This window comes from Gossypium raimondii, chromosome 1 (genome assembly GCF_025698545.1).
Source record: "Gossypium raimondii isolate GPD5lz chromosome 1, ASM2569854v1, whole genome shotgun sequence".
Classification (NCBI taxonomy): domain Eukaryota; kingdom Viridiplantae; phylum Streptophyta; class Magnoliopsida; order Malvales; family Malvaceae; genus Gossypium; species Gossypium raimondii.
In genome coordinates, this window is record NC_068565.1 from 8,643,078 (window position 1) to 8,656,469 (window position 13,392).

At 32.7% G+C, this 13,392-nt stretch overlaps 2 protein-coding genes and 1 non-coding gene across 3 annotated transcripts; 2 read left to right on the forward strand and 1 right to left on the reverse strand.

Annotated features, from left to right (window-relative positions):
• Positions 1-4,731: 4,731 nt before the first annotated feature.
• Positions 4,732-8,121, forward strand: LOC105780386 (electron transfer flavoprotein subunit alpha, mitochondrial). The gene is made up of 8 exons (XM_012604679.2): positions 4,732-4,992; positions 5,097-5,279; positions 5,486-5,697; positions 6,369-6,532; positions 6,801-6,959; positions 7,117-7,169; positions 7,647-7,787; positions 7,943-8,121. The coding sequence occupies exons 1-8, from the start codon at positions 4,921-4,923 to the stop codon at positions 8,018-8,020; spliced, it is 1,062 nt and encodes a 353-aa protein (XP_012460133.1). The 5' UTR covers positions 4,732-4,920; the 3' UTR covers positions 8,021-8,121.
• A 386-nt stretch (positions 8,122-8,507) lies between these two features.
• TRNAG-CCC (transfer RNA glycine (anticodon CCC)) lies at positions 8,508-8,578 on the forward strand. The gene has a single exon. It is a non-coding gene; the product is annotated as a tRNA-Gly (tRNA).
• Positions 8,579-11,402: 2,824 nt separating this feature from the next.
• LOC105787194 (vascular-related unknown protein 4) lies at positions 11,403-12,448 on the reverse strand. The gene is made up of 3 exons (XM_012613630.2): positions 11,896-12,448; positions 11,678-11,749; positions 11,403-11,609 (listed from the first exon to the last, which is right to left on the reverse strand). The coding sequence occupies exons 1-3, from the start codon at positions 12,235-12,237 to the stop codon at positions 11,493-11,495; spliced, it is 531 nt and encodes a 176-aa protein (XP_012469084.1). The 5' UTR covers positions 12,238-12,448; the 3' UTR covers positions 11,403-11,492.
• Between the last annotated feature and the right edge of the window lie 944 nt (positions 12,449-13,392).

Here is a 13,392-nt window from a genome sequence, read left to right on the forward strand (position 1 = left end):
AAACAATGTGATGAATGGAAAACTGCTTTTAAAACTAAGTATGGCCTGTATGAGTGGTTAGTCATGCCATTTGGCTTAACTAATGCTCCTAGCACATTCATGAGATTAATGAACCACATACTTAGACCTTTTTTAGGAAAATTTGTCGTTGTGTATTTTGATGACATACTGATTTATAGCAAAACTTTGAATGATCATGTTGGGCATGTTAAATTAGTATTAGATGTGTTAAGGCATGAACGACTCTTTGCTAATCTTGAAAAATGCACCTTTTGTATGGATAAGCTTGTTTTTTTGGGTTTTGTGATAAGTTCTACAGGAATCCATTTGGATGAGGAGAAGGTAAAGGCAATTAAAGAATGGCCTATCCCTAAAATTGTTTCTAAGGTAAGGTATTTCCTTGGGTTAGCCGGTTTCTACCGCAGGTTTGTTCGTAACTTTTCCACAATTGCTTAGCCTTTGACTGCACTTATTAAAAAGGATGTATCTTTTCATTGGACAGATAAGCAAGAATTAGCATTTAATGAACTTAAAGATAAATTGTGTAATGCTCCTATTCTTGTTTTACCTAATTTTGAAAAGACCTTTGAGATTGAATGTGATGCTTCTGGTGTAGGTATAGGTGTCGTCCTCATGCAAGATAGTAAACCACTAGCCTACTTTAGTGAGAAACTTGGTGGAGCACATTTGAACTATTCGACCTATGATAAAGAGTTGTATGTCTTGGTAAGGGCATTAGAAGTTTGGCAACATTACCTTTTACTAAAGGAGTTTGTGATTCACACTGACCATGAATCACTTAAGCACTTAAAGGGACAAGGTAAGTTGAACAAGCGACATGCGAGGTGGGTTGAATTCATTGAATCTTTTCCTTATGTTATAAGGTATAAGAAAGGTAAAGATAATATTGTGACTGATGCTCTATCACGGAGGTACACTTTACTTAGTACTTTGCATACTAAGTTATTAGGTTTTGAGTATCTCAAAAATTTATATGCCACTGATTTTGATTTTGCAAGCATTTATGACGCATGTGAACATGGTGCATTTCACAAATTTTATAAGCATGATGGCTATCTTTTTCGAAATAATAGACTATGCTTACCAAAGTGTTCAATGCGAGAATTGTTGTTCGAGAGGCTCATAGTGGTGGTCTTATGGGTCATTTTGGAGTCACTAAGACTTATGATGTTTTACGTGAGCATTTTTATTGGCCTAACATACGAAAACTTGTTTAGAAAATTTTCTCTACTTGCATTACTTGTAAACAAGCTAAATCCACTGTGATGTCTCATGGTCTATATACTCCTCTTCCTGTTCCTAGTTCACCTTGGACTGACATTTCAATGGATTTTGTAATAGGTTTACCAAGGACAAAGCGTGGACGAGATAACATATTTGTGGTTGTGGATCTATTTTCTAAAATGGCTCATTTCATTCCATGCCATAAGACTGATGATGCAACCCATGTTGCCGATCTATTTTTCCGTGAAGTTGTGAGATTACATGGAATCCCAAGGACTATCGTTTCCGATAGAGATCCAAAATTTCTTAGTCACTTTTGGAAGGTGTTATGGGGTAAGTTAGGTACTAAACTACTTTACTCTACTACATGCCACCCTCAAACTGATGGTCAAACCGAGGTGGTAAATCGAGTTTTGGGATCTTTGCTTAGAGCTATAATAGGTAAGAATGTTAAATCTTGGGAAGAATGGATACCCTATGTTGAGTTTGCTTATAACCGTTCTGTTCATTCTTCCACAGGTTTTACTCCTTTTGAGATTGTATATGGCTTTAATCCACTTACTGTTTTAGATTTGCTTCCTTTACCTTTGAATGAGATTGCTAATTTAGATGGTGAAAGGAAAGCTGATTTAGTGAAAGAAATCCATGAGAAGGCTCGTAAATCCATTGAGAAAAAGAATGAGTCTAATGCACATCGAGCTAATAAAGGGCGAAAGCAAGTCTTGTTTGAACCTGGAGATTGGGTATGGGTACATATGAGGAATGAATGATTTCCTTCTAAGAGAAAGAATAAACTTGATGCACGAGGGGATGGACCATTCCAAGTACTCGAGAAAATAAATGACAATGCTTATCGCATTGATCTTCCTGGTGAGTATAGTGTTAGTGCTACTTTCAATGTTTCTGATCTTTCTCCTTTTAAATTTGATGTAGGTTAAGATTCGAGGACGAATCTTCTTGAAGAGGGGGAGAATGATACGAGCCAAGGAGGTGACACTCAAGGGGTTATTTTTCCTAGTGGTCCAATCACTCGAAGCAAGGCACGACAATTAAAATCAAAGATGAATGCTTTTGTCCAAGACTTTGTTACTACAAATTTAAGTCATCATGTTTGTGACGTTGACAAATACGGGAATGCAATTCACTGAACCAATCTTGGAATAGTGAAAGCCCATGAATTGGTGGATTAATCTTTTATGTATTTTATTATTATTATTATTTACTTAATTCTCATTGGTTGGGACACATCACTTATGAGTTAAGTAATTTTATTGGTTAGGTTATTATTTATTTATTTTCTTAGATAATTTTAAAGAGTTTTATTAGGATTCAATTACTCTTGAAAGAGTTTTATTAGGATTCAATTACTCTTGTAATTTGCCTATAAATAGGCTTGCTTTTTACACATTGGGGGAGGGAATAAAAAAGAGAGTATTTGTTTTCTTCCAAATTTGTATGAGGCAAATTTTTTAAGAGTAGAGTGATTCTTCTCTTGCTATTTAGTTTGGAGTTTGTTACTTTCGAGGGTATTTCGGAGTTACAAATATTCAAATTTCTTTCCCGTTCATTGGTGTTTCTAGAGGTTCTTCTTCTAGGGGTTTCGTAGGGAGCCGTTCAATCATTGGCGTTTTTGGTTACAAGTTAACCAAGGGTTCCATAAGGCAAATCTATCCTTTTATTATTATTATTATTATTATTATTATTATTATTATTATTATTTAACTAATTTTATTTATTCTCGTTTTATTTCTAATTTGTGTTTCTCTTGTGTCTAGATCCGGGATTTCCGCATCACGACCGGTTAACCTACCCGAAATAACATTAACCGAATTAACCAACCTTTCAAAATCTTTAACCGTTAACCGAACTGAAATTTTTTTAAAAAAATTAACCGAACCGAAATTTTTTCGGTTAATTCGGCTAGTTAACCGAATTAACCGAAAATTATATGTTTTTCTATTTTTGGTTAAAAATTAACCGAATTAACCAAATTAACCGAATTACCCGAATTAACCTAATTAACCGAATTGAATCACTACATAATTAAATTATTTTTAGACTTTTAGACTTTAGTTTTAGTCTTAGTTTTAGAATTTTATTTTTATTTATTAAATTATTTGTAATTTTTATGATTGGATTGGGTTGGGTTGGGTAATTGGGTTGGGTTGAATACTTGGGTTTAGATTGAACTTAGGTGAATAGTGGGCCTATTTATATATTATAATTTTATTTATTAATTTTTTCGGTTAAACCGAAAAAATTCGGTTAACCGACCGGTTTCGAACCGAATTAACCGTTAACCGAAAAATCAAAAAATAATTAACCGACCCCCGACGAAAAAAAATTCGGTTAATCGATCGATTAACCGAATTTTTCCTGTTTTACCCGAATTTTGCACACCCCTAGCACCTCACCTTGTTCAAGCCTAGAAGAAAAAATGGTTCCTACCAGAGAAAAGAAGAAATGGGAAGTCAAGATTGAGCAGGTTGTTGACATCAAGAGATTTGTACAAAACAATGGAGGCAGAGATATTGGCATCGTGGAATCGATCAAAAGAGAAAGAGTTAGGGGAAGAGTAAAGGAAGGTTGGGAGAAGCGATTGTTTGGAAGAATCCGAAAGCAAAGCCATTGCTGCAAAATTTGAGAAAACAAAAAACGTGTCGAAAATTTGAGAAATCTAAATACCCCCATCTACCATCTCCACTGTTAGATGTAGATGAAATTTTGGCCACCGGTTCTCCTCTGTGGGGCTTTCTTCTCCTCTATAGACGAAATCAAAGTTTGAAAGTGGGTTTAAGGAGCTTTGAAGGTAACAGTGATATGCCATTGGTGATGAGTGGAGCTTTGGAAATTTTCTCTTCTTGTTCTTTTCTTCTTTTTCTCTGCTTCTTTTTTTTTGTACAGTATTATGTCATGTCACTTTTTTGTTACGTTTGTAATGGAAAATGATTAAAATGACTGTTTTGTTATTTATCGAAAGTTGAGTAACTGAATTGAAACCTGAGTGACTATTTTGTCAGCTACTCTAAAATTGAGTGACTATTGATATAATTTATCATAAAATAAAATAAAAAAACAACAAAATCTCATTTGTATCCAAATTTTTAATTCAAAAGAAATAGAAACTTTTAACATTTTAAATTAATTGGTTAAACTAGCTGCCAGGTTTTTATACTATAGTTAAATAAAATTTAATTTTTATTATAAAACAAATAATTTTAATCTCATACTTTTTGACACAATATGTCTAAAACTATTTATAGTCTCTTTCAACCCATAAATAAGAGGATAATGTATATTAACACACTCAAATCGAGATCGTCCTACACAATAATACTTATACCAATCGAATTAAAACTTAATTAAAAACTTAATATTAATAAATGTTATAATACAGGAATCGTAGTTTGACCAAAATGATTCCATCTCGCTGGTGGATGTTGTAGCTCATAAATAAAAGGTTATTTTATTTAATTGGGCCGCTAAAAGTCGATTGGGCCATTCCTGAAACAGAAAACGCAGCGTTTTTCTACTTTGAGGGTGGAGGGGAGGAAGACGTCTCTGCAGATTCCGTCGCCATTTGGATAATCGTTAATCGACCGCCAACTTAATCAAATAATTCCCAAACAATCCCTAGAATCTGAGATCTTCCAAAACTTGAATGAAGAATTAGAAATGGCGAGTCGTTTACTTCTTCAAAATCTGTCAAAACGACATCTACTTCGTTCCACCTTCGCTTCTAGATCCGTAAGTTTCTTCTTCTTCGTCTTCTTTCTTTATTTTTAATATTAATTTAAGACATGGAAATTTCCTCTAGTTTATTTTCTTATAATTTTGCTTTTATTGAAAAGGCAAGTACGTTGGTGTTAGCCGAGCATGAAGGTGGCTCGATCAAGGCTCAGTCATTGAGCGCGGTGGTGGCTGCCAACTCCCTAAGCCAGGACAATCCCGTTTCCTTGCTATTGGCTGGCTCCGGCTCTTCCCTTCACCAAGCCGCCGAGAAGGCCGCCACGTGTCACCCTTCTATTTCTCAGGTAAGTCACCCCTGACGTCAATACTCTCTCCTTTTTTACTGTTTTCATTTTTATTTAGTTATAAATTTTCACTTTTTCTTTTTTCTTTTTAAATTAAACTCCTAATTCTACCTTTTAATCTGCGGGAAATCAAATTAACAGTTAAATTTAATTTCTAATTGAAGGATGAAAATTATTTGATAAATATATGTATGCTTCCTTTGTAGGTTCTTGTAGCTGATTCAGAGAAGTTTGCATATCCTTTGGCTGAGCCATGGGCTAAGTTAATCCAATTGGTTCAGCTAAAAGGAGACTACTCTCATGTAATTGCTACTTCAGATTCATTTGGGAAGAACATATTACCTCGTGCTGCTGCCCTTTTGGATGTTTCTCCTGTTACTGATGTTGTTGACATTAATGGCCCTCGTCAATTTATCAGGTAACTCTTATGTTGTCATGCTATTTGTTTACTATCACAGAATGCACTGTGGTGGATACCATTTGTATGTGAATTGCTGTTGCTTGTCGCGCAAGTTAAGTTAATTGAGTTGTGTTGGTACACTTGAGGTTTTAAAACAATGGGCTTTTGTAAGAAATGGCAAGTACATTACGGTTTAGGAGGAATTGTATTTTGCTATGTTACCCAGACTTGGAGGTTAGTGTCAGACGGGGTATGTTTTTGTTACCCAAATGCTTAATTATCTTTTAGTTCTTCCTTGCAGTTGGAGTATTATACCCCTCATGCCCATTTCAGTTATATTCCAGATACAGTTATTAGATACGGATATCAGGAAACTGGACAGGCTTTGCATCAGAAGTATTTTGGGGTTCGCTCCACGTCTACTAGTTGGTTGCTAGTCAAGGGCCATAGGGTCTTGATTTTGAATTGTGTTGAAGTATGTAGGTTATTTAATACTTGTAGGCAGCAATGTAGCTTCTTGTTAGTTGTGACCAGTTATATCGTTGGATATTTGGTTCGTGTATGTATTTATGATCAATAAGTAACTTTAAAGCTTAAACTTTGCCGTTACTATGTTTGTGTCATTTAAGAAGCTTATACCTCTTGTTAAACTGACTTTGCTGTAAGGTGTACTACTTTTTTTGTAACAGGCCGATTTATGCTGGAAATGCTCTTTGTACAGTTCGATACACTGGTGCCAATCCTTGCATGTTGACAGTTAGATCTACCTCTTTCCCGGTGCCTCCTATCTCTGTTGATTCGAAGTCTGGTGGGGCTTCTATTTCCGAGGTTGATCTCTCAACCTTAGATGAAGGTCTGTGTAACTTCTACTGATGCACAGATGTTCAAACTTCAAATTGACTTTTCTCTGCCTTGTACGGTATTCTGCCTTACTGCTTCAGAGTGGAAAGGAACTAAAGACGACTTTTCTGTTCTCCTAGTTTTTGCATCGGAATTATGATGTTGAGAAATTCTATATTAAAATTTTTTTCATTACTAACTCGTTAGATTTACTTGGATATTGGGTTTGCAACTGGAGTCTATGCCATGTCTTGAAACCATCATTCTTACTCTGATTGCAGATTCTGTTGGTAAATCTAGATTCATGAAGCTATCATCCCAGGATACAGGTCGACCTGATTTGGGAAGTGCAAAGATTGTGGTTACAGGTGGAAGAGCTTTGAAAAGTGCTGAGAACTTCAAAATGATAGAGAAGCTTGCAGAAAAGCTCGGTGCAGCTGGTAGCTTCCAGAACTCTACTATGTTGAACTTATAATATCTTCATTTTAGTGTTGTCCTTGTCACATCTTTTCTCCAACGAATATATAGTGAACCTTATCTACTAGTCTTTTACATTTTTATGATATTATGCTTATTGGTTCTTCTCTTGTGCTATAGTTGGTGCTACCCGTGCTGCTGTTGATGCTGGATTTGTTCCCAATGACCTTCAGGTAAGATGCATATGGTTCTTTCCCGCTGACAAGTTACAAGCATGTGATAAGGAACTTGTATCATGTCATTTTATATTTTTTGGCTGGTTCTTTGGTTTTGTTTGAATGGTTTCAAATGGAACATTTAAACTACTGTTGTCATTGGTTGCTTTGTTGAGGTTGGGTTCCTAAGATGTTGTCCTTTTTCTCTTATTTTCCACAAAAAGAACACATGCATGCATGTAGAAGAGGAAACTATTTCATGATTTAAAGGATCATTTGTGATACATTCGTTGAATTATAAAATCAAGAGATTACATACCATTGCATCATTCCGTTAGCTTTCTTTGTTCTCCTCAATCCTTGAAGAAATATGCATTTGCATTTGGATGAGAATCTAAAAAGAAAAATAGCTCGAAGTAATAAACTAGCATATTGCTGCAATATATTATATATGTTTTTCCTTTCTGATCTGCTGTGTTTTGACTATTTTGTCAGGTGGGCCAAACTGGGAAAATTGTGGCCCCGGAGTTATACATGGCATTTGGTGTTTCAGGAGCCATTCAACACTTAGCTGGCATGAAAGACTCTAAGATTATTGTTGCTGTTAACAAAGATTCTGATGCACCCATTTTCCAGGTGATCCTCCTTTCCTATCCAGACATGCATATATGCCCTGTTTGAGAGATGTGAATGCATGCTGCATACACAAAAAGGGTGCATATATGACCTTGATTGTTAGATGTCGGACACTGATTGATTCTCGCTGCATTCTATATTCTTATACGGTGCAGGTAGCTGATTATGGACTTGTGGGTGATCTTTTCGAAGTGATACCAGAGTTGTTAGAGAAGCTTCCTGAGAAAAAGTAGACCTGTATACTTCCCAAAGTTACAAAAAATTGTTGAATGGTGTTTAAAGTAAAGTTTCAAAATGAATAGCAATAAAAGTAATGAAAATTTACTGTTGAATAGCTGACATTTCTACCTTGATTTTTAAGTTGCTAGCCTGTGGTTGGGAGCAAAGCAGATGCTTTAACGGGTTCCTTTACATACACACATGGCTCTGCCATTGTTGTGGTGAAATAGATAACTACATTTATGCTTTAGCTAATTGCAGTAAAACTGAGGTAAACAAAGATAAATTGTGCTCTTTTATCACATTAAAGAATTCTTCATTTGTCAAAGCACTCAAAATTATACAGAGGACTGATGTTTTCGCTCTATTTGGTTGTTATATATATGTAAAAAAAGGAACAAACAGAACTGCATTCCAATAAAGTTGTAAAGTGGTTGGCGGAATAAAAGAAGAGTAAATATTTAGTATTAATATAATATTTGAGAATCAATTAACAGCGAAGCGCATCTAGTGTAGTGGTATCATAGTACCCTCCCACGGTACTGACCGGGGTTCGATTCCCCGGATGCGCAAATGTAGAAAGGCTGCTAAAGAAAATTTTGCAAATAGCTTTTAATATGTAGATATTAAATGGTTTTGAGTTAGTTAAAAATGCATGTATTTAGGTGATTAAAATGGGAAAGCATATCTTTTGTGTGACGAAAGCAGTTCCTGTATCGCACCCATCCCTTCCACATCTCATGCATTTCATATGATTCAACAGCCGCTATATGGATGGGGCGCCGTATTTCCCCTTTCTTTACTTATGGATTCTCCATTTTTATTTTTTAAAATTTAGCAATGTGCTGCATTTTAATATTTAAAAATTAAATATCAAATTTAATAGAAGTAACAATATTATCTATTGTATTTTTAAATTTTAAATTCCAACAACTAAATAGATTAAACTATTTTTTCATCCTGTGTAATTCACTATATATTTATTAATTTAAAATAATTTTGAAACCAGTTTGGCAAATAAAATGATTAACAATAAAACTGATCTTTTGTCTTCATTTATGATGTTATAATAATTGCAAAAGAAAATGATATTATTTTAATTAACAAAAATAAATATTTATGTATGTATTTTTAAAAAATATTTTAATGTAATTTCATATAAATTAACACATATATACCAAATAATATTCATGTTTTTCATAAATCTATAACTATGGTAAAATTTTTTAAAAATATATCAATATAGAAAAAAGTAATAAAAGACTATAGTATCGTATATATTTATATTGATATATTGTTTAAGATATTATTATCTCTCACATACTTTATATGATTTTTTAATAATAATAATAAGAATAACGTTAATAACTCAAAAATGGATAGTAATTGACATTAGAGGTATTTGAGAGTGACTGAACACTGCCTAACTACGTAGAATTACTGTTTCAGAAAAATAAAACCAAACATTTTTTATACTTGAAGAAAAGAAAACTTTCCGTATTGGAAGCAGTTTGGGTGATATATACTATAGGCTGCTACTTACAAACCATGGTTGGAATAACAGTTCAATTACGATATGGTCAATTCGCCTATATCTATGATTGGTCCACATCTTTTCATCTTTCCTTTTATGCCTCATCATCCACTCCTTTCTTCCATTATTTGTGTAACTTTTTGTCTATTCTTGTATGTTACATACACAGTCTCAGGTTTTAATGCCACTCATATATAATGTTGTTGAGGAAGAGTTGGGAAGATGTAGGATATTGGTAGTAGAATTATGGTGGGTTTTATTGGGATGTGATAAGATGAGCCTCAATCATGTCTTGAAGAGTTTATGGTAAATATTTTATTACACGTGAGTTTGGATGTGATGAGAGAAATCTCCAAGTAAATCTTAATGTGATTTGACGATATCCATGTGGTATGTAGGAGTCTTTGGTTAGGCGATTCATCAAAATGATTGATCTAATCAAATGCTTTGGAGGAGGTAGCTATATATATTTAATGCTGTGTTTAAGTTCCTCATTAAGATGTTTGATAAATTAAAAAATTAAGCGTTAAAAAAAATTAAGGGTGAGAGTACTTGGGTAGTCCCTCTAATATCAAGAAGGAAGCAAACAAGTGTCTCTATTGAAAATATGGACCAATCAAATCCCTATACTTTTAAAATTGATAACGGTGTTAATAGAAATCATCCAAGATTATGACATATATTGACGAAAATAATTATTATTTTTAATATAATGTGATTTTTAATTAAAAAATACATGTATTGAATATTAATTTATTATAAAACTGAAATTTTATTTTACTTTAATTTACTAATTACTTTAGCAAATAAATTAAATATGATTGGTTATATTTAATAAAATTAAGCAAAAATGAAAATGGGTCGATTTTTAAAAAACTATTTCCCAATTTTGTTTTTAGTTAATAGTTCTTTTAAAAGTGATATGTCAACTTTTATAACAAATTAATATTTTCCACTTATTATTAAATAAAATCTACATCATATTAAATAATCATTATTTTATTATATCCTAATCATTGTCATCAATGCCATCTATATCATATTAAATAATCATATCCTAATCATCGTCATCAATGCCATCAGTATTTTAGATGATTTCCGTCCACACTGTTAACAATTTTACCAACTTGCTTTCGTTCCACCTTAATTGCTTCATTTTTAATTAACACAGCAACTAATTACGGAATTTCACTGAATTTAAGTTCTATATTTCATGAGTGTAAAATTTAGTTAGATAAATGGAAATTTTAAATTTAAATTATTTTTATTTTATATGTTTACCTTTATTTTTTTTAAAATTTACATTATTTTAAAACATAATAGTAAAATAAAAATAATTAAAAATATATATTAAGTGATAATTAACTCTTATCTATTTATCGTTTTCTACATTTTTTTATAAAAAATTGTCAACTCAATCAAAAAATTAACAAAAACTCATTTTTTTACAAAACAAAAATATATTATAATAAATAAATGTAGGAAAACAAATTAAAAAAATTCAAAATCTTAATATTACTATTTGGATCCAAATTACATGCCTGTCTTGTATGAAATTTGTAAGATATGTTGAAACACAAAACCAACCCCTTTATAAAGATATTATAGGTTCTTGTTGACTTCTAGGTAGTTGGAACCTATATGTCCTTAATGTTTTTTAATTGATTTCTCAGCATATTTATAATTTTAGGTAAATATTACTACACTAATGAAGTATTTTTAAGGTCATTGTCTTAACTCAATCATTTCTGCTGCGATCTTAATTAAAAGGTATTTGTCTTTAACTAAATATTGTGCACCATTTGTTCTTCTCCTAATCTTTTTTTTTTTTCCCACTCAAAGAACATTGCAGACAACAAAAATATGAAGCAACATTACTGTTTTGCATTGATGCAGGTGGAGACAGGGAGAGAGAGTGAGTGATATACATAGGATTGGTAATAAAACTGAAATCAACCTAGGTATTGTACTACCATTGACAATGGAACTAAACAAAGACCCTTTTTCTTCAGTTGGGTTTCATCGTTTCTCTCATCTGTCTGTCCTGATGAACCGCTTCCTTTGTTCTTCTGTAATAACAACATTAATCAATAATAAACCCCATTAATTAATCAAGACGAAAGGATAGTTTCTTTACCTGAGGTTTGTCCATAGCATCTTTCACCTTCAGGTTCTTATCAAATTGGTTCTCCATGTTAGTGTTACAAATCTATAAAAGAAAAAAGGGAAGTTGACATTTTAATTTCATTTTTCTAGTTTGGTTAATATAATGTTTAAATGACTAAACATGTAAATTATGCATAGTATAAGGAGTAAAAGAAGAATTTGACCAAAATAAAAGGAGGTGAGGCTGACCTTGGGGCTGTTAACAGGAGAGCTAGCAGTATCTTCCAAATCATCATCAACAAAACCGGCAGCAGGTGATCCATTATTCTTCCTTTTCTTGAAACTCAACCTGCTCTTCTTACAGCTTTTATGATCCAAAGCATGTGGTCCAGCCGCAGAACAAGCTGCATCAGACAGCAGCGATGATGTTTGGTAATTGATGTAAGAAGAACAATAACAGCTGCTGCTGTTACCATCCATCTGGATATCATTTGAGAAATCTTGAAAATACATAGTCCAACTACTTTCCTCAGGAGTTTCATCACCCACTGGGGATGATGGTCTAAACATTGAATTCATGGAGTTCTCCATATGTGAGAGGAAGAAAGAGAAGTTGAGAAGTGATAAATAAAGCCCTTCCCACCTGCAAATATGTACGTGTATATATATAAAGAAAGAGAAAAAGAAAAGACAAGTTTGAGAATAATAGAAGAGTAAGAGATAGGAATGTTGGTGGGATTGATGTGGACCAAATACTAACACAGATTATTATTATTAGATTAGAGGGAGTTTGGGGGGGGGGGGGGAAGAATGTATGTAGGTATGCACCAACATAGACCAATATTTTCTTAAAATTCCTTCCACTAAAATGCTTTGAATCTCTCCCTAAAGTCGCTTTGTTAGACCCAATAGATTCTAACACTAATTAAAACAAACATGAATTTACAACAGTATAAATGGATACTTCTCTCGTAATCAAATTAAACTATTATCAGGGTGACTTTTTCTTCATTGAAAATTAAGGAAAGGGTCTGTATTTTTCTCAATCATTCGTTCAAATACATACATCCTTCCATTATTGGAAGGATATTTGATAATTAGTTGCAGAATTTGACTTCAACATTATACATTTTCTTATCTTAAAATATATGTAGTTTATAATATTATTAAAGTTTCTAAATTAGTATCATTAGCTGATAAAACACCAATTAAACTTGAAAATGATAAAAAAAAACTGTAAAACATTTCCATAAGAAGAATTTCATGGGAAAAGGGCGCAATGTGTTGATGGTGGGATCCCATTAGCAAATTTGTAACATGAATTTGGAAGGTTTCATTGTTTTATACAAACATCTTGAACTGTCATTTACTACATTTTACAACCTTGTCGTTTGGCCCATTTTTATCTAACTGCTCCTTAAATACCAAATTTCCCTTTTCTATTATAAAATACATTAACATTAGTTTTTAATAATCTAAGGCTATTGACTTTTGATTATTTATACCACAATTTGGTTAATTAGAAGATTTGGTGAAGATTTGCTTCTAATTTTAATAACATTCTTCTTTATGTCAACTGTCCAAATAAAACCTTCATCATGTTGGGAAGTATTAGAATTAATTGTCATCTTCTTTAATTTAGCAATGAGATTAGATGTTATAGCAGTGAGATATGTGTTTGGATTCAAATATAATGATATATCGACTATTATGTAAAAATAGCTTTTGCAGATTTATGATGTATTC